The sequence below is a fragment of the Cheilinus undulatus genome, linkage group 14, assembly GCF_018320785.1.
Source record: "Cheilinus undulatus linkage group 14, ASM1832078v1, whole genome shotgun sequence".
Taxonomy (NCBI): Eukaryota; Metazoa; Chordata; class Actinopteri; order Labriformes; family Labridae; genus Cheilinus; species Cheilinus undulatus.
This window is the reverse complement of record NC_054878.1, coordinates 22,388,773-22,410,347: the sequence shown is the minus strand read 5'-3', so window position 1 is coordinate 22,410,347 and position 21,575 is coordinate 22,388,773. Positions and strand designations below refer to the sequence as shown.

At 38.1% G+C, this 21,575-nt stretch overlaps 1 protein-coding gene across 1 annotated transcript in view; it reads left to right on the top strand.

Moving 5' to 3' along the window:
- nbas (NBAS subunit of NRZ tethering complex) overlaps positions 1-21,575 on the top strand; it is a 313,145-nt gene that overhangs the window by 9,283 nt on the left and 282,287 nt on the right. Inside the window, exons 6-9 of the mRNA XM_041805537.1 lie at positions 1,170-1,213; positions 4,597-4,730; positions 10,312-10,445; positions 13,926-14,024. Coding sequence (XP_041661471.1) covers positions 1,170-1,213; positions 4,597-4,730; positions 10,312-10,445; positions 13,926-14,024 — 411 coding nt within the window. The remainder of the gene's footprint in view (positions 1-1,169; positions 1,214-4,596; positions 4,731-10,311; positions 10,446-13,925; positions 14,025-21,575) is intronic.

The window sequence follows — 21,575 nt, the reverse complement described above, 5'->3', positions numbered from 1 at the left end:
TATTCTCCACTTTGGGAGATTTGTCAAGGCCTCAAGGTTCTGCACACATTTAACTTCCTCCAAGGTTGAATAAAAAAAATAAAAAAAAAGTAAAGCAAACAGCAAACCACAGATGAACAAAGATGGATATTCCAATAAAATTACATCATAATACAGCATATTGCACATTTACCATATTGCGCTATTTCCAATGAAAACACATCAAAAAGAGAACAAAGACAAAGAAAAAATAAGAACACAATGATGCTACTGCACAGCCGATATAGATTCAAGAAACATCTAAAACTTGAATCAGCTAGGGCACAAACATGTTCAGTTTGCATTTTGGGGGCTCTGTATTGTCTCCCAGATGGTTAGAGCTTGTGCTGAGAGTGGAGGATGTGAGGTGGGTCAGACAGTACTCTGTGCGTGCCTAAGAACAGATTGCTCAGACGATAGGGAAAGATCTTTTTAGTCCACTCTCCAATCTTCATGGCAGACTCTACCAGACGAGCAAGTTTAGATTTCAACTCAACAACAGCAAATTTGCCATCTCATACCGGCATCCCATAATAATGCTCTCCACAGCAGCCTGATAAAACAAAAGTATTATCAGATATTCTTCTGATCAACACCGTAAACCCTGAGTCTGTATCAGAAAACAAGTCTTATTGTCTTAAATACATCATCAACTTTCTCTGCCAAATAAGGTTTTCTGCTTCAGGCTGTGTGCGCTCACTCAGGGGGCGTTTAGAGCATCATTTGACGCTTCTTTTGCTTCATGACACAGACAACTCTGACTTAGCCTCAACAGACCAGATGTACTCACTTATCTTGCGTTGTCCAATCAAGCCCCTCTATTTACCCCTCAGCCTTACATTGTGGGTTTCTCCTGTGTTGTCTTTTGTTCTCAGCGCTGTTGTTTAATCACAGAGTGTTTTATAGCCTTGCTTTGTGGCATTAGTCGGTGTGAGTGGGTATTAAGTCAGCTCAAGACTTCATCCATTGAGCTCTGTTAAGAGTCTGTCTAAACATTGCCTCCTCTCAAGGCCCTGTCTGTTTGATCCATTGAGCTACTTTAGTTGGCAGGCTATCAGTGGCTTTTATAACCCAACTTATACCAAGAGGATGTGTGAGTGAGTGTGTCTCTGTTGTGCCTCTTATTCTGTCTTTGTGTGCTTTGTTCTCAGGTCTGTGAGAGATGACTTCGGATCAGTCATCGGGAAGTGTCAGGGTAAGACCTTGTTCCTCTCTTTTATCGCTCAAATGCTGTAGTTGTCTCTGTAAATAACATAAATAATTGTAGCTCACGTCACTAAACACCCCATTTTCTTCAAGAATGGCTGGTTATGTTTGTAAAGGATAGTCAGTGTAATGTTATAGGAATTATGGTATTTATGTCCTTTTAGTGTGAGCTGGTTTGGGGCAGATCATGTGAGAAGAGAAGGGATGCTAAGCACTAATCTGGCAAATGCTCTTATAATGGAACTGACTTGACAGAGATAGCACCAGTCATTCACTATACAGTCTATGGTTTTGCACTGGAGGATATAAGCATGACTAGGGATGAATGATTTTGGATTTTGCTGATATGGAATGTACTGATATTTCCAAACTAATTTTATCGTCTACAGATATATACACCTTTTTAAAAACACAAAGTGTCTCCAGTACAAAGAGAGGCTGGGTTAAGCGGAGCTGACAGAGCTAAATTTACCACAAATGTCAAATGTCATGATGACAATGCCTTCTGAAAAAATGACAACTTTGCGGTAAAGGTGTCATAATTTAGCGAATGACACTTAATGACACTTAATGGCAACATTCATGAAGCCCTAGTCATGTTAATGACAGGTGTCAGGTCATGATCATGACAGTATAATGTCAGTCTTAAAGATAAAACTTCAAGTAAAGTGTTACCTGTATTTTTTATAAATCCAAATGACATCACTTTGTAGAAATCTGTTTTCATTTTGACATTGAATGTTTGTTTTTTTCTCAAAAAAGTCAAATCGTATTGACCATGATTGATTTATAAAATCAATAAAAGGGTAAAACATCCAAGGGGTGAATACTTTTTAAAGGCACTGTATCTTTACAGGACATGGTTCTTCACTTGAAATCGCTCGTTACAGTTAAAGTCAGACTCAACAGAAACAGATAAATTGTCACTTGTCTTGAAGATACAATGAACTAAGATAAGAAAGGTTTATTTTCCAGACATATTTTCCAGACATACTTAGTTCTGTGGTTGCTTTCCAGGCAAAACAACCACACAAAAAAGACATCTTTGCTGGAAGTTGTTTACAGTTAACCATGGGCTACCATGGATTTACTGAGAAGTTGTCAGAATTCTCAGTGGCATGCATCATCATCATCAGAGAAAGAGCTATTGGCTCCAAAGGTTGACCTTCACCAAACAGGAGAGAGGATCAGCGGCTATCTTGTGACCTTAGTGCAGCATTTAGCCACTGAAAAGTCAAAGATCTAAACCACAGACTGATCTTTTTACTTATTTACAATCCAAAATGACAACCATCAAAACATTTCAACAAAGACAACACACACAAAAAAAAATAACAAATGCTATTTTTTCCTCATATTCTGTGTTCATTCAAATTTTCTGCTCAGAAAACTCATCATTCAAACAAAACAAACAAAACAAAGCAGGAGTTCAGTGGAAAGACGGACATGAGACTTTTCTTTTGTCTGTCTTTTCTATCACAACTTCTCACTTTTTCCTGTCTCCTTTATTCTGTCTGTTGTTATTTTTTTCTCATTTCATCTTCTGCGCTTGCAGTTGTATGTGTTTGTCTCATACTGTGTTCATCTCTGGCCAAGCAGCTATCATTGTGCGTCATTTTTCTAATGCCTCATGGTGTGGATAACAGCTGCAGCTTGGTCTGTCTAAACCCTACCCTCCTTTTTTTTCTTATTCCATTTCATCTCTCCTTTTCATTTTACTTTTACTTCATTTCATTTCACGGAGATTTGTCCTAATGGATTCTGCCGTGATCCTGCTTTCTGTGGCATTTGCTTTTAATGGAGGAGCATGCGTGGGTACGTGCGTGAGTGTAAGTTAGTGCCTTTTGTGCTTGTGTGTGTGCATCTACACCTGTGTATCACTCTGTGTCTCTCTTTCACTCCCCCTTCCCTCACTGTCTGCTCCCGTTACAGCCAAGTCGTCTCCCACCCCCGTACATAATTCATAAGTGTTGAGCTCTGATAAATGCTTCTGCAAGGCCTTTAGATAGGAGGCTTCTGTTAGGTCATTGGGTGTAATTCTTCCCAACTTCCGCCCCTGCAATTGCTGCTAGGGGAAAAAAGGACAGTAGCATCCAATTTTCCAGCTCCCCAAAAAAGCCATCTATGTGGAAATGGAGTCCCCCTTAGCCGCAGAACAACACACTGTATACAATTCATAATGGGAGCCAGAGATAGGAAGGGAGGGAGGCGGTGTGAGAGTGAAATAGAAGAAAAATTGAAATGGGAAGCAAAAAAGAAGAGGGAAAGAAGAGTCGACACTTGGTATCTATGGCTCTCATAATGTCTCCATGTTCTTGTCTGCTCCTCCTCAGCCAAAGTCTCAAAGGTGTGTTAAATCGCCCGCTTCCTGAGGTGCTCTCTGATACTTAGGCCTTAAAAATCTGGGAGCCGTTATTCCTCTCAGTGGGTGCCAGCTTCATTGTTTCTCTCCCTCTCTTTTGTCTATCTTGCCTCCCACTTCTTACCCTTGATTCTTCATTTAAAATTCTAGTCATACAATATCCCGACGCCTCCATTCGTTTGCGGTATTGCCCACCAGGGGTTGCAGCAGCGTTCTTCCGCCAAGAAATTCAATACAATAAACTGCCAATAGCGCCGTTATGTGATATCAACAAAAACATAACTTCCTTTTCATAACTTTATTGCTTAGCCGACGCAGCACCCGTGGTGGCGTATTATGTTTCACACTGTTCTCCAATGCAGAAATCCACATTAAAAGGTTATATGTAGTTACAGCTTTTCAGCACCAAAAACAAAGCATATGCATGAAGTCTCCCTATGTATGTGTGTGTTTAATATAATCAGGTATTCAAATCAGATTCAGGATCAGAAGCCTGCCAGACTGCCCCAGCTCCTCTATCAGACAGTTTGACAGGGAAGCCTTGAGAGAGTGCCAGCAGGCAGGGATGTGCTTTATAACAGCGATATGGTTACACTCACAGCACTGCTGAGCCAGCAGATTGCTAAAACAGCAGCCTATACTTCAATAAAAGCTGGATTTATGATCATGGTTTTTCTCTCCACTCCAGCTTTCTCCCCCCCACTCATCGTGAGCGTGCACATGAAAGTGTGCGTGAGACTTTGAGTGACAATTATTTAAATGTATTACTCTTGCTATTCTCCATTGATGAATTAGATGGGTCCTTAGACACATTATTTTGATGTAATACATAAGCTTTATCCTTTGACTCCCATCTGTATTCATCCTGGGCTCACCACTGAACACCAGAGATTATTTGCAGACTTTTCTCATCAGGTTTGATAAAAAATCCATGGTTCCCTGAATCACTTGTCCCTCTCTTTCTACTTCCAAGAGATTTCAGGTCTTTTTATTTTTGTCTCATCCAACAGTGCCAAAGGACCCGAACCCACAGTGGAGGAGGGTGGCATGGAGCCATGACTGCACCCTGCTGGCCTACGCTGACAGCACTGGGACCACTCGCCTTTTCGACCTCATGGGCAGTGAACTCTTTGTCATCCCACCGGTAACAGTCCAAACTTCTCATCTTTGACATGATTTAAAAAGCGTAAATAATGTAAATATGATTAACTTTAGCTAAGGGTGATATTTCCACTGGTATGATCTCTCTTCCTTCCTCTCTAATTCTCTTTGCTTTATCCACCATTGGCCCATAATGTGGGCATGAACAGATATCAGTTGCAGATGTGTCCTAACACTTTAATGCTGTCATCTAGAACACCTTACAGCTGATTCATAGAAGAGATTTATTTTTGGACAGTAAGGGTGTGATGAAATCTGGTGCCACAAGACTGAAGCGTTGCAAGATTTCTGGTCACGGTGAAAAATGTCTTGCGAGATTGTGCTCACACAAGATTTGAGTAGTTTTACAATCATTGCATCTGTAGTTGTTTGAATCTATATGTAACACAAGAACCTGTTAATGATTGCAAGGTTGTTTGTTTGACCATTGGCTCTCAACTTGTTTGGCCTCAGGATCTGCCACTGCATCTTCACAGCATCAAGAGAAATTAAGACCCACATTTCTGAAATAAATTAATGTAAGTAGCTTAGGGAAACTCAGCATTGTTGAGGCATCTCTTTAGAATTTTGTCCAGATATTTCTCAGATGATTCTCTGAGATGCAGTATGTTGTATCTAATATTACAAGCTGATTGTCTTAAATTTATTATCAGCAAGCATTTACCACTGTCATGTGGTGGCGATTTCCCTCCAAGGTTAGAAGCTTAAAGGCTGTTTTTCATATGGTAAATATAAAAAAAAACATTTCCATTTCAACCCTACTTGATTGTTCAGCAACTTAAATTAAGATTTATTAGACCAACTTCCAGGCCAAATATTAAAACCAATACAGCTAACACGTTTAACTACTTCCTAGCTTGAATTATGTTACAGGGTATCGTGATACAGGATACAATAAGAGTGGTGCACAATTACAAGCCAAGGATTATACTAGTAGCTAGCGAGGCGTTTTACCACTTTCAAAAGGTTTTGTTGTTGGAGTTGTGGTTGAATCCTAATATTAGCTGCTTCCAAATGTTAGCTAAAGGATTATATACAGCCATTTCCTATGTTAGATGGTATCGTGTTACAAGATACAATAAGAGCGGTGTACAATTCCAAGACAAGGATTATACTAGTAGCTATTGAGGACTTTTACCACTCTCAAAAGGTTTTGTTATTGGAGTGGTGATTGAATGCTAATATTAGCTACTTCCAAATGTTAGCTAAAGGATTATATGCAACCATTTCCTAACTTATATTTTGTTCAGTAGTGTATGTTTACAACATACAAAAGGAAAGATGAAATGTTTCTAGCTAATGGTTTATTCACTAGCTAGCTAAGAGTTTTTACACCTTTTATCATATAGCATGAACAAATAGTTAGGTTAGCAAAGAAACAGTTGAGTACTAACATAAGCTGTTGATGAATGTAAGCTAAGCTAAGCTAGGTAATGTACTGTAGGGTGACCATATTTTGATTACCGAAAACCAGGACACTCGGCCCGGCAATGAGATACTCAAATGATACTTGAAGTTTACTCAAAGATGCCTTAGAAAGAGTCGCCCACACTGCAGCCTCTCAGGGATTATGTCACATGTAGCACCGCAGGTGCAGAGTGCCCTAGTGCCGGTCATTTTGGTGGCCAATGACAAACAATGAAAACCAGGACATTTTCATCACTTTATAAAAAACAACCAGGACGGCCAGGACAGGACATAAAAGCAGGATGTTTGGTCACCCTAATATTGTATCCAACCACTTCCTAGCTTATTAATGTAGGTGGTTGAATGCTGGTATTAGCTTCTTCCAAATACTAACTACAGGGTAGGAGTGTCTGAAATCATATCTATTTGTATACTGTAATACAGTACACTTAAAAGCAGTACAGAGCACTAAAGCACAGTGAGTTAATGTCTCAAATTGCAAACTGCTGTATGTTAACATTACAAACATATTTTACCTTAAATGCCCTTTGTTGATTGAAATCTGCTGCCATTGTTGATAACACGTTAGCCAGCTAGCAGATGCTAATTCTAGCTGGCATGCTAGCTTGCTAACAGTTGCTAACACTGCATTTGATTAAACTTCTGAGTTTGAATACACTTTGTGTACTTACGCACGCACAATATTTAGTTTTCAGTACAGAACTATGTGATTTGGGACACAAGGGGTGATTAAACATATGCAAACATTTCCTGGCTTATTTTTTTTGTTCAATACTATTGTTACAAGTTATAATAGTAAAGATGCTATGTTCCTAGCTTATTGGCTTATTGTTGTCTTAAATAGCTAGCTAAGAATTTTTAAACCTTCTTTCTATGTCCTATAACATGGACTAATTGTTAACTCAGCTAGGAGGCAGTTGATTACTAGCATTAGCCATTGACAGTGCATTTAGCCATTACCTAGCTTATACTTTTGTTTTATTTGTATATTGCTTCATGGTAAAATAGGAAAGGTGCATCATTCCTCATTAATTGTTATCTTAACAAGCTTGCAAAAAATCCTATACCTTTCTCTTATAACACAACATTCAAAGGTTAGGGAATAAATGCTAGCATTAGCTTTCAACACATGAATATTTAGTGCATCAATCATTTCCTACCTTATATTTTTGTTGAAATGTGTTCTGTTACAATTTCTCAGAGGTTTACAATTTTTTTTCCAGTTAACATAACCGCTAGCTAAGGGATTTTACACCTGTTATCATATAATGAGTTTTTTTTTTAATGGTTAAGTCAGCTAAGAAGAGATGAAAAACTAGTATAAGCTGTTGTCAAATGTTAGCCTCTAAACTATTGTGTGGTAATATGTTGCCTAACCTTAAAATATCCCCTCCAAGTTTTTATCTATTGTATTTTTTTTCTTATCCATGTTTCCTATTCAGTGGAAAGTTATGAAATAAATACAGTTGCAAGAAAAAGTATGTGAACCCTTTGGGATTTCTTGGATTTCTGCAGAAATTGGTCATAAAATGTGTTCTGATCTTCATCTAAGTCACAACAATAGACAAACACAGTCTGCTTAAACTAGTACCGCACAAAAAATGATATGTTTTCATGTTTTTATTGAACAAACCATGTAAACATTCACAGTGCAGGGTGGAAAAAGTATGTGAACCCCTAGGCTAATGACTTCTCCAAGAGCTAATTGGAGCCAGTAGTCAGCCAACCTGGAATCCAATCCATGTGATAAGATTGGATGTGTTGGTTAAAGCTGCCCTGCCCTATAAAAAACACACACCAGTTTTGAGTTTGCTGTTGTCAAGAAGCATTGCCTAATGTTAACCATGCCTCGCACAAAAGAGCTCTCAGAAGACCTATGATCAAGAACTGTTGACTTGGATGAAGCTGGAAAGGGTTACAAAAGTATCTCTAAAAGCCTTGATGTTCATGTGTCCACGGTAAGACAGACTGTCTACAAATGGAGAAAGTTCAGCACTGTTGCTACTCTCCCTAGGCGTGGTCATCCTGTAAAGATGACTGCAAGAGCACAGCGCAGAATGCTCAATGAGGTGAAGAAGAATCCTAGAGTGTCAGCTAAAGACTTACAGAAATCTCTGGCACATGCTAACATTTGTGTTAAAAAATGTACAATAAGTAAAACATTAAACAAGAATGGAGTTCGTAGGAGGACACTACGGAGGAAGCCACTGCTGTCCAAAAAAAACATTGCTTCATGTTTGAAGTTTGCAAAAGAGCACCTGGATGTTCCACAGCACTACTGGCAAAATTTTCTGTGGACAGATGAAGCCAAAATTGAGTTGTTTAGAAGGAACACACAACGCTATGTGTGGAGAAAAAAAGGCACAGCACACCAACATCAAAACTTCATCCCAACTGTGAAATATGGTGGAGGGGCCATCATGGTTTGGGGCTGCTTTGCTGCCTCAGGGCCTGGACAGATTGCTGTCATTGATGGAAAAATTTATTCCCAAGTTTATCAAGACATTTTGCAGGAAAACTTAAGACCATCTGTCCACCAACTGAAGCTCAACAGAGGATGGGTGATGCAACAGGACAACGACCCAAAGCATAGAAGTAAATCAACAACAGAATGGCTTCAACAGAAGAAATACGCCTTCTGGAGTGGCCCAGCCAGAGTCCTGACCTCAACCCGATTGAGATGCTGTGGCATGACCTCAAGAGAGCGATTCACACCAGACATCCCAAGAAAATTGCTGAACTGAAACCGTTTTGTAAAGAGGAATGGTCCAAAATTCCCCCTGACCGTTGTGCAGGTCTGATCTGCAACAACAGGAAACGTTTGGTTGAGGTTATTGCTGCCAAAGGAGGGTCAACCAGTTATTAAATCTAAAGGTTCACTTACCTTTTCCACCCTGCACTGTGAATGTTTACATGGTTTGTTCAATAAAAACATGAAAACACATCATTTTTGTGCGGTATTAAAGCAGACAGTGTTTGTCTATTGTTGTGACTTAGATGAAGATCAGAACACATTTTATGGCCAATTTATGCCGAAATCCAAGAAATCCCAAAGGGTTCACATACTTTTTCTTGCAACTGTATGTTTGTTTCAACAACAAACATTCCCACCTCAAACATGACTGCTAAGGAAAAACTGCCCAAAGTGTGAATATGATGACGTGACTTAGTTTGATACTTGACGTTTACACAGTTTTTAGGATTCTTACATCTATAATCTTCACTCCAGAGAAGCTTCCTTTTTTCGCTGGTTTGGTTTAGCACACTTTTACTGGGCACTATGAGCTGCCTGTTACCTTTAGAAGAAATCATCTCTGTGTCTCTGTGTCAGACACTTTCTTTCTCTGTCATGCCTGCTTTCCTTACCCCCCATCTGGAACCTATATTTTTGTAACTTCTCATCTCTCTTTCTTTTCCCCTGTTTACCCATAGTCTCCATTTCTTTTATTCTTTATCTCCTCCACATTCCCTCTTTAATTTTTCACACGCATGCTGCTCCCTAGATCCTCACTTCCTTCTCTCCTCCAGCATTGCTGTCATCCTTGCATGTCTGCTTCTCGATAGCTCTCCTTGTGCTGCCATTTCAAGTCCGTCTGCCCTCACATTAAAGCCCTCTGTCTGCTACGTATTATCATGCCTCCATCTCCATCCATCACTCCTCCTATTGCTCCACATGCCCCGTCAGAACAGATGAGCACAGGCACTCCCCAGTCACACTTCTCTGTTGTATTCTGTGATCTTCATTCCTTTAGTGCAACTCTGCTTTGTTATGTTTCGCCAATATTTGTGTCTGCACACTTACTCTCCTGCTCTGCTGTGCTGTTCCTTTTGTTTGTCAGTGTTAAGCGTGCACACTAGTGACTTGCAGCTATTTGTGGAGGAGATGATAAAAAATCTGTGTGAAAGTCTCAAAGACAGAATACATGGACGAAAAAATAATCTCCCCAACTTTCCCCAGTTCTTCCATTTTCTGTCTCTCTCTCAGGTCTTTTTTCCCAAATCTTCCCAATCTTTTTTTGATTATTTTATGTTCTTTATCAAGTGCTGCTGGTATGTATCTTTGATGCCATATATTTCTCTTCTAAATCAGATTTCATAGAAATTTTCTTCCCTGTCTCGGTCTCATTTTTATCCAGGTGGTGAGTTTTCCTGGTGATTTCAGCTGTGCAGTGGCAGGCCTGATCTTCCTGGAGTACACAGCCAGCGCACAGTGGTCAGCTGAGCTGCTTGTTATCACACACAGTGGAGGACTCAAAAGTTACCTTGTCAGGTAAGGGACAAAACAGATTTACTATTGGACCTAAATAAAGCATGGTTCCTTATAATTCATAGTTGATCTCAAGTGTGATGGATGGTACTTCTTGCTAACTGATTGACTGAAATACACAATTCAGACACAAAACAAGAGCAAACTGCACCAAGCTTCCACATTTTACAGGCGTGTTCATATTCTAGTGTGGGCTATATCTCATTTTGTTATTAGAATCCATGGCAGGTCAATTAAAGATCAGCCACAAGCTTTAGTTGGCCCTTGGGCTGTATTTTGGACACCCTTTCCCCAAAATTTGGGCTCATAGGAGTTATTTATGAAAAATAATAGTACAAAACATCCTGATGGATGGACCTGGAAGTTGAACCTGCATTTTTTTAGCTGCTTCATTTTCCCCTGATTTAGATTTATGTACGTTAAACACTGGCTTTGGTACCTTCTTTATGATACACTTTCCTGCTTTTTCTATATGTATTGGCTAGTCTCACCTTTCTTTAAATCCATTGTCTTATACTAGGGATGCACCGAAATGAAAATTCTTGGCCGAAACTGAAAACCGAAAATGAGGAAACCAAGGCCGTAAACCGAAAACCGAAAGAAATTATTATGCCATTTATTAGTACCATTGCATTTATGGCTATGACTGTGTACTAACCTCACTAAAATCAATTGCAATTGCAAAAATTAATATTAATGCTTCAAAGAACAAATCAATTACAGAATAATGTAAATATTTATTAAGCACTTCATTCCAACAATACACAAAATAAAATAAAATGAAATACAACCTTTTTTTCAGTCATGTACCCCCTGTGAAGTATTTTTTCAGCCAAGTACCCCCTAAACAGCCCAAAGCTTTTTGGCCAAAAAGAAAGACATTAAAGAGTGCTGTGACAGCCGTCTGATTCATCAAACTTTGTAACTGATAAACACTTTCAAATTACAATTATTAGATTTTTTTTTTTCAAACATTTTAAATGTTAAAAATGCATGACTAAAGTTATGGCACATCTTCTCATCTCTAAATGTGGAAATTTAAATTAATGTAACAACTGAAAACAGTGACTGGAAAGGCTTTAAACCCAGAAGTGTGCAAAACCCTGCTTGGCTGCAGCAGTCTTTCTGGAACAATTTGGAAATAAAAACATAGAGCTAAAAAGAACTAAAAACCTGTAAATAATAACAATTATAAAAAAGACTTCTCTCTTCTCAAACTGAAATCAGGAACTTAGTTATAGATCAGCATTTCTTCACAAAAAATAAATCATAAACCTTTTTATGAATGGAGAGGTTGTGAATACAGTGATTGACAGGCATGTTCCAGTGTGGGTCAAACCATCCTGCCATGGGGGAGACTCAGGGGGTTTTAGGGTGATTAAATTTAAGAGCATACAAAATATTAACTCCAGGTTATAAACTTAAGGTCCTTACACTCTATACGCAATTTCTTCATGCAAATTATTAACACAAAATATTTACATTTAGAACCTGTAGCGAGTCAATGCTAGCTTCCTCACCTGCAATGTCATTTCGCAGCACAACATTGCTGCGGATATTTAAGTAGCGCATTTGCGCTCGTATGGACATGTTGGGCTGCTTGTTGCCTGTCTCCCTCTCTACCAGGCTAAAACAAAAAAAGAGGCAAAAACACAAGCACTAATACAGACAGATATGAGGAGATATCAAACATCAGGTGGTGTTGGAGAGGAGGACGTTTTTGTTCCTCTGTCTGCCTTAAAAATCGGCAACACCACCACTATGTGCGCTCGTTGGAGCGAAACTCACACAGCTGTAGTCCCCCTCATAGTCCCCTCTGATCTCAGACAAACGACTTATAAATGCTCCGGATCAACCAGCTAAATGACTCCTCTGACCACTCTGGAACACAAACAGGTGAGCCAGTCTGTGCGTTGTGGAGAGAGTTAACTCCTCTCACTGCAAGCCTCAGCTGTGCAATATTATAACTCTTATTGATCATATTTGACATAGAATTAATGAAAAGTCAGTCCCTCCTCTTACAAACTTGTCTGGCACAGTGAATGAAACCGGCACTGACGTCCTGGCTGTGCGTAAAAGTGCCGCGTTACGCACAGAGTGAAGGACAGAGAGGGAAAAACCTCCTTTTATCTTCCGCTTCAATAAATATCACTGTTTATCAGAGGACAGAGAAAACACACTGCAGACGTTCAAAGCACGAATGGGATTTTAGAATGTACGTAATATACTCACAAAATCGTGTTGCTCCTGACGTGCAAAGAAAGGTGCTATTTTTCTTAAATAATCGACATGTTTTTATATTTTTGTATTTCAGAACCACTGATCCAAGCGCGTGCTGGCCACGGTTTTTGCTTGCTTCATCACAACGTCGTGTTTCGGCCTTATTGTTCCGGTGATTAAAGTCTTTCGATGGTCGAATTTTCGGTGCATCCCTATCTTATACCAAGCCCCATTCAAATACACATTGTGAATATTTGGTCAAAAAACACATGGGTTTGTGTGTGCGTACTTGCATGGCTTTCCTCGTGGCTGCCCTCATATTCCCTTTTTTCAATTTAGCATAATTTAACCTTGCATTATTTCACAGATTTCCTATTTAATTCAGTATGATTGCTGCAGTCACACCAAGCCCTAGTGTGCTGACACTCCAAGACACGGGATGAGATTGTGTCTGTGTTCTGAATATAAAATCAGACGACATCCTGCACTCCGTGACTTCCCTTCAGTTCAGTGTGCACAGCAATGTTTGCTTAGGATGGATGGAAAATAACGGTGATTTATTTTTCTATTAGAGGCAGATAAATGGTGTTCTCTTCCTGCAAAGCCACTGGGGTGTGATTGTATGTGTGCGAGGAGGTAATTAAGATGTGCGAGACATTTGCACCGGATTTACTCTGAAAGTGCTGGCTTGTTTTTTAAAGGTTCATTTTCAGTACAGAGCTTAAACTCACTCTTCCTCTTCATGCGAATGCATCCAATATTGTCGCTTGAACACTTTGAATTACATTTTTTAGAATTATAGCTGAGCCTCCAGAGTAAGTCTTTCTCACCCTTTGCCAGCTCTTGTGTATGTGTGTATCTGTTTAAATACACACTATTCCATCCACCCAAATGTCCTTAGGAAGCTGAACCGTGGGAATCCTTTCCAATCTTTTCCCTGTAAGCTCTCTCTCCTCTGGTCTGCATCCTCTCTGTATGGTTTACATCGCAATGAAGCATTTCCCTAGTGAGATCCCTCTATGCAAATTACACGCCATCTCCTCTAGTACCAATCTAATTTAGATTGCCCACTTAGATTAGATTATATATTTCTCCATGTCTCATTTTAATTGCAGCTGGGATCTAAATTGCGCTGTCATCATCCTACCCAAAACAGCTTTGTTGCACCATTAACATTTTGCACATGGGTGTTGATGTTTTCACTGTTTGTTTGCTGGAGTGCAATTATAGGTGACATGTTTTTTGGCTCTTCCTCCCTGCCAGTGTGGGAACCAATCAGAACTTCCAGGAGAACCACAGCTTCAGTTTCTCCACTCACTACTCCCATGGCATCACCTCGGCTATTTACCACCCTGGACACAGGTAGGTTGGATCTCTCTGACATTATGTCCATGAAGAAGGTGTTGATGACTATTAAAAGACAGCAGGATGTTTTTGACTGCAAATAACACATTTAAAATACTGTGTACTGCTTTGTCCTGAGGGTGCGTGAAAATGAACTCAAACTTCACTTGTCTGAGAGGAGCTTTAAAAAAATTCAGTAATTAATATGTTTACCTGAACAAGGCCTGGAGAGAGTGTCAGCTTTTGCCAGGGAAAGACACCCACTCACTCACTCTTATGTATCGTCCCCATCAGCCACAACATCAATCATTCTGTGCCACTTTTGTGGATTTGATTATTGGCCATAAAGTCGTAACCATCCAAAGTGGACCTACCTCGAGCTATCTGAGTGTAAAATAATGGTGTGTAATCCACCACACATTTACATGTCCTCATTTTAAGAAGATGGTTAATTAACAATCTCAGGTAAAGGAAATACACTACCCACAATCCTAGAGTGTCAACGCACCTCTGGTTGATGGAGTCAGTTGTTAGAGGAAAATCAAGTGCAGTAGCTGGGTTTCATCCATGTAAAGGACAGTTGCTATTATTGCATAGTGCATATTGCATGTTTCTAACTGTTTATACAGAATTTAAATTCTTTGTACTAAAATGTCAAGGTTTTGATTGATCGACATCACTACCCAGTATTCCTTTATGACTTGTCTTGTCTCCTTTTTATTAGTCCTTAAAAATTAAACTGAGATTATTTTATACCATTTAAAGCCATTTCATCATATTTGATACACGATTTTGTGAGACCTCTGTCTAATCAACTTGATCAGTAATTTCCTTAAAAGCCTTTTGTATACAATATGATAAATGATAGAAATGCCTTCCATTGGATAATCAATTGCCAGAAATGTCTAACGCAATTAATGTGATACAAAAAAGAGGGAAATTTTCGGGCAATTTTTCTTTGATTTTTGGTTTTCGAAAAGAAGGCTAAATAAACATTTCATTTCCCAAAAAATATAATTTTCTGTCTATTATTTGAGGTTTTAGGCTTTAAAGGGTTAATTTTTCCACTTTGTTAAGTTTGAAGTTAGAAAGCCACTAGAATATAACTTATTCAAGATACTTAATATGATAGTTGTTAAAGTAGGTAGGTACAGTGCCTATAAAAAGTATTCGCCCACTTGGATTTTTTTACCCTCATATTGTCTTAGTAAATCAATCTTTGTCAATATAATTAGGTGTTTCTGACAACAACAAAAAAAACAACAAAACCTCTTTAATGTCAAAGTGAAAACAGATTTCTACAAAGTAATGTCAATTAAGTAAAAAGATGTAATGTAAAATAAATGACTGCATGAATATTTACTCTCTTTAAAGTTATTAAGATTATGCAGCAGAGGTCCAGCTAACAGGTGGCAGGAGTTGCCCTCATTTTATGATTAGGATTCATCAAAAGGTATGTGGGAGACTTCTGGAGGCCCATTTCCACCAAATAAAAAAGAAAAAAATTTGAAAGTAAGGACATTCTTGGAAAAAAATTGAAAATCGTAATTATGAAATAAAAAGTTGACGTTATGGAATACAAATTATGAGATAAAAAGATCAAATTATGACTTTATTATCTCATAATTTCGACTTTTTATCTCAGAATTTTGACTTTTTTTTATCAGATAATTTCAACTTTGTTTCTCATAATTATGACTTTTTATCTTAGAATTATGGCTTTATTATCTCATAATTTTGACTTTTTATCTCATAATTTTGACTTTTTTTATCAGATAATTTCAACTTTTTAATCTTGTAACTGTGACTTTTATCTCATAATTTAGACTTTATCTCATAATTATGACCTTTTATCTCATAATTTTGACTTTTTTTCAGATAATGTCGACTTTTTATCTCACAATTATGACTGTTTATCGCATAATTTCAACTTTTTTATCAGGTAATTTTGACTTTTTTTCCTCATAATTATGACCTTTTATCTCATAACTATGTCTAAGGATATATTTTTTTAATTAATTGCCCAACTTCCACATTTTTCTTTTTAAGTTGCAGAAAGTTATTTGGTCTGATGAGACTAAAATGGTGCTTGTTGGCCATCAGACAAGACGCTATGTTTGGTGGACATCAAACATTGCACATCACCACAAACACACCATCCCCACTGTGAAGCACAGTGGCGACAGCATCATGCTGTTGGGATGCTTCTCAGCAGCTGGCCCTGGAAGGCTTGTAAAGGTAGAGGGTAAAATAATGCTGCAAAATATAAAAACCTTGAGGACAATCTTATTCAGTCTGCAGGAGAACTACAGCTTGGGAGAAGATTTATTTTCCAGCAAGACAATGACCTGAAGCATACAGCAAAATCTAGATGTGCAAGCCTGATTAAGACCTATCCACCTAGACTCAATACTGTGAGTGCAACTATAGGCAAATCTTCTCTAAATACTGACTTGAAGGGGTGAATATTAATGTAGTCACTTATTTTACATTACATATATGTATTCATTTGGCATTACTTTGTAGAAATCTATTCCTCTTTGACTTTTAAAAGGTTTTAAAAAATATATTTTTTTGTCAAGAAAGCCAAAATTATATTGACTGTAATAAATTCATAAAATCAATAAAAGGGTTAAACATCTATGGGGGAATATTCCTTTTATAGGCACTGTGTGATTAGCAGAGAAAGAGATAGTAGGTATGTCTTGCCCTCTCTGTCTCTGTTCCTGATTCTGATCATCTCAAAACTGTTATAAAGATAATAAGCAGCACAGTTCTTTTATGGATCAGGCCCTGAGTGTCATTTTAAGTACACTGAGATGACCAAAGAAAGTATGGTATTTTAACTTCCTGTTTGAATTTTATAGCCAGGGGAAATAACCTTCTGAAAATCCATTTAGCTATCTCAACGGTTTCTGAGGAAATTATTTTGAAGAATGACTAAAATTAGACTAAAATGAGTTTCACTGACCAAATCTTGAGTAGAACAAAGCAAAATAGAAACAGTAAAATTTGACTAAAATCAGCTCCACTTTTAACATAAACTGAATGAAATAATCTTGATAAAATCCCCAGTGCCTGTAGCATAGACTGCTCACTCTTCCTTTCCTCTGTGGTCTCCACAGTCCAGGCCTGCTTTTATTACAGCACTGTTTCATCAAGAGGTTTGTTTAGTCATTTAAATTCAAACATCTCCAGACATGCTTATAAATCCTTTGAATCAATTTTTCACCCATAAACTCATTGCCCGTGATGATGCTACATGATGCCATGTGTGGCTTAAATAACCGAGTTTGGAAAGTAGCAGAGTGATTTCAAGCGCTTTCATCATTTGATGTCCAGGGGCAACATGAGTATACTCCAACATGTCGTCAATATGCTCATAAATATGTATTTTATTGATTAGAGTTCTTAAACTTAGTTTGAATTTAGTGCATTACAGTTAAGATGAACTGAGATGTGTTTCATAGTCACGATCTATATTAATAACCAGAACAAATGGTGAAATGTGTTCCATAAATAGAAGGAATAATGCAGCAGTAAATATTTTTATGTACACTTTTTTTGCACAGGCATGAAGAGGATTTCATTATGGATCAGGGCCAAAAAGAAGCCTTCTCAGGAGTAAATGAGCCAATGTTTTTAATGCATTACCTACAGGAATCAGCTACAGCATCCTAAATCGTCCTTAGCCACCCTCATCACGTAGCATTCAGAGGTTTGGGTTAATTATGTCTGGCTCACACCCGTGACCTTACTATGTTTTTCTCTCCACGCTCCCCCGGTCCGCACAAACCAGGTTTAGTTTGGCTGCTGGGAAGCTTGGTTTGGCAGCTTAATGGATTTTGGCAGCTACTGTCAAGTGTTTGCCAACTGATAGATGAGATGAAACTTTAATGACCCCTGTGTGAAAAGTGGGTCAGCAACACAGAGAATAAGAGAAGGGAAGGTTAGGAGCTGGGTAGAAAGAAGTCATTTCCACAGCTGAACATACTTTGGAGGATACTGTGAAGAGCTGTGAAGGTGTTATATGGTGAGGTTCACAGAGGCACTATCAGAGTGTATGCCATGAACAGATGTGCTAACAGATACTGTGAAATGTTTCCAGATGTGCGGTAATGATCGGAAATGCTGTCAGAGTTAATATATTACATGTAAGTGTTGAATATGCAAATTAGGAACAGTGGAAGGATGTGACTAGCAAGACTTTTAACAAGGACGAACAAGGATCTCGTATCAAGCCAATTTAAGACGCACTTTAATGGCTACCTGCACATTTTAGAATTGATTTTGAGATTCTTTAAAATACTTTTGAAGAATTAAAACACCTAATGTAAATTGATGAATGATGACTGAATTGATGACTGTTCAATGAAATCGGCACTCCTTGAGGTGTATTTACTTATCAGTAAACCACAGTTTTTTTCTTTTCGTGGATGAAGATATTATAATACAGGTTTAAAGCTGTTAAAAGTGACCTCCCTGGGTAACACTGCAAGCTACTTGCAAAACATTTTGGGACTGCTCTCAGAATTAACCAGAAAGACAATTTTTAATGACCTTTTAACCCCCATTGTTTGAAATTCATCCATGAAAAGAAAACAGTGATTTGCTGTTACTTCTGAAAAACAGAAGTGACAGGCAAGCCTTAGAGGTGGACAGAGTTTAGCACTGCATCTCTACCAGTCTTCTTGGAAAAGTCTTGTTAGGTAGCATTACTAAGGCTAGGGGATGAGAATCGTGGCCAATCCAACGTGAGCAGCACAAAATATGAATGAGGTACAGCAACAGAACAGCAGCTTCCAGTAGCAGTTCATGCTTACCTATGCAGCAATTTCTGATGTTATATCCAGTGTGTCAATGGCAATGACAAACATTTCACATCTGTCTCTATGGCTCTGTCATGGCGGCCACCTTGACAAAAAAAGGACCATTGCAACTAAAAAAAAAAAAAAAAAAAAAAAGGAATTTTTTTGCTTTGAAAACTGCTGGTAATTTTTAAATTAATGTAAGCTCTCAACTAAAGTAAATAACATTGGAGCAGTATTTTTTTAATAAATGTAGTAATTTAGGTGTAAAATCTACGTATCACTGGCCGTAGTCTCGTATCGTCAATTTTTACGTTTTACCTTCTTTTTTTTTTCATAAATCAGTGCTTTTGGCCATTTTTGACATCTGTCAGTGGGTTTTTACAAATTTCAGACAAATAAAAAGTGTCAAAGACATGCTATGACCATCCAGTGTTAAATTATTTGAAAAGGTCTGCATTTTTATTTCTTGAAAACTGGTGATTTAAGATATTTTTTATTTTAATAATACCTTTTTTAAGCGGGGAGGACACACTGGGACCAAGGTTTTTTTCCAGGGGTGATTTGTTTCACACATCCATCTGGAAAACCTTCCATATACGCCATTTGGGAAAGGGCCGAGCCTATGATTAAAACCCTTGGAGGGTGACTGGATGAACGCTCTGTCTGTCACATCTTTACGGGCCAATCAGAGCAACAAAACGTGACATAGCCATTACCGAGGTTTGCCACTACGGAGGAGTAAACTCCATCGAGAGCTGCATAACACGAACCATGGTGACTGTTGACATGTCAGTACATGACTTTTGTCGTTTTTGAAAAGAAAACAACTCAATGCTGTTCTTTGTTCTTCTTTTACCTAAGAAATGTTGTCAAGTTCTGATAAAACTCACTTTCCATTTGCCAATAAGAAACACAGAAATGGGTGTGTCCATCTGCTTTGCAAGGTTATAGAAACAGAACAAATGAAAAAAATGAACACAGAACAATATTAATCACACACAGAAATGCATTCATATACAAAACATGCCCATTTTGCTGTTTTAACATGTTAAAAAAGTCACAGTCACTTTTCTTGAGTAGTTCAGACACTAGGTGTTTAGAAACTACATATGAACTGAGAGAAACAAGCCAACATAATATGGCACATTATGGCTCAGCAGCAGGGATATTACACCTTTTAAAGGGCTTAGCCCCTGTTTTTATTCTGGAACTTTAAACCCATTTGATCACAGCACGACATCCAAAGTCATTCAACCAGAATCTCATGACAGTACCACACACAAAACTGAAACTAAAAGCTCCTTTTATGTTTTGGCCCCTAGAGTATCCCTCCTGTGACGTTAATTGGCTTGAATCTTGTCACTGTTAGAAGAAAAAAAACATAAAAAAGCCAGGTTTTTTGTACCTCTCAGATGATCTTACCCCTTTCATGTTGTTGTTTGGATCTATACGCTGTTTTCGATAAATCTATGTTTTTTCTGGTAACACTTTATTTAGCAGGGGTATGCATCAGACTGACATGATGCTATCATAATCATGGCATGACACCTGTCATTCACATGAATAAGGCTTTATGAACATTTATGAATGTTGACATTAGGTGTCATTGGGTTAATTATATCACTTTTAGTGCAAAGTTGACATTGTTTGATCCTTTTTGCGCCTTTGTACGGTAAGGTGAGGCTATAGCCAGCTGTCTTAGCCTAGAATAAAGACTGGAAACAGGAGGGGAAAGTGGGCTAAGATCCAGTTTTTATTTACTTTTCAATTTACAGGGACTTTAAGAAGATTAAATATAACTGGAATAATCCATTAAAAATGCAAACTCCTGCATACTGCCTAAATGGATCAAAAACATTTGCAATGTTTTGGTATATGTGGCAATGTAGGCAGTGTGCAGGAGTCTGTCTGCAAATTTTGGTGCTGCAAGGGACTTCTTTTTTTTGCTACAGTTTAGAAACAATCATAGATATTGTTTACATTTTTTTCACTAGAATAATATCTTAAGTTTCACCTATCACGATTACCCTTTTCAGTAGTCTGTTTTCTAGATACACTGGCGTTTAAGTTTATCACATAACAGCCCCCCCACCAAAATAATAATAAAGTAACAAACTAAAAAGAAATGAACTTATAAAGAATGATCTATAATGAATTTAAACCCCCAATATCCTTATTAATAAAACTAAAGGGATTTTATTTTAATCCAAATTTATGTAGAAAACAAGACCTACTGTGTTTTTTAGTTTTCATCCTGAAGTATGTAACTCAAAAGAAATTCCATTGACTCGATCTTATTTCCTTTAATGCCTCCAGATTTATACTTTTTACCTTGTGATACTGCTCATTTTTAATTTCAGTGTTTACATATTATCATAGGTCAAACTTCTGCTTTAATGAAAAGCACAGAAAATAGTCTTATATCACACCCGACCCACCATACTGACAGAAAATCAAATTCCATCAGTTTACACACTCCCTCTCAGCTCTCTTAGATCTTCCTTTATATCTGTTGTCTCTGCACTAGGGGGCAGTGTTGAGCTGGACAGCGCTGCTTCACCTAAACCACCCTTCTGAGCTCCTGACCATTGTTGCATCTGTTGTGTTTCCCTGCAAAGAGAGACCCACTGATCACTGTGGTCACTGCGGTATTGTTGGTGTCTTATCTGTGCCTGGCCATTGATTCTGAAACAAACCTCTGATAAATGACTCCTGCTTCTTTGCTAAATGGCACATCAGTAGCTTGAATACCTGCTGA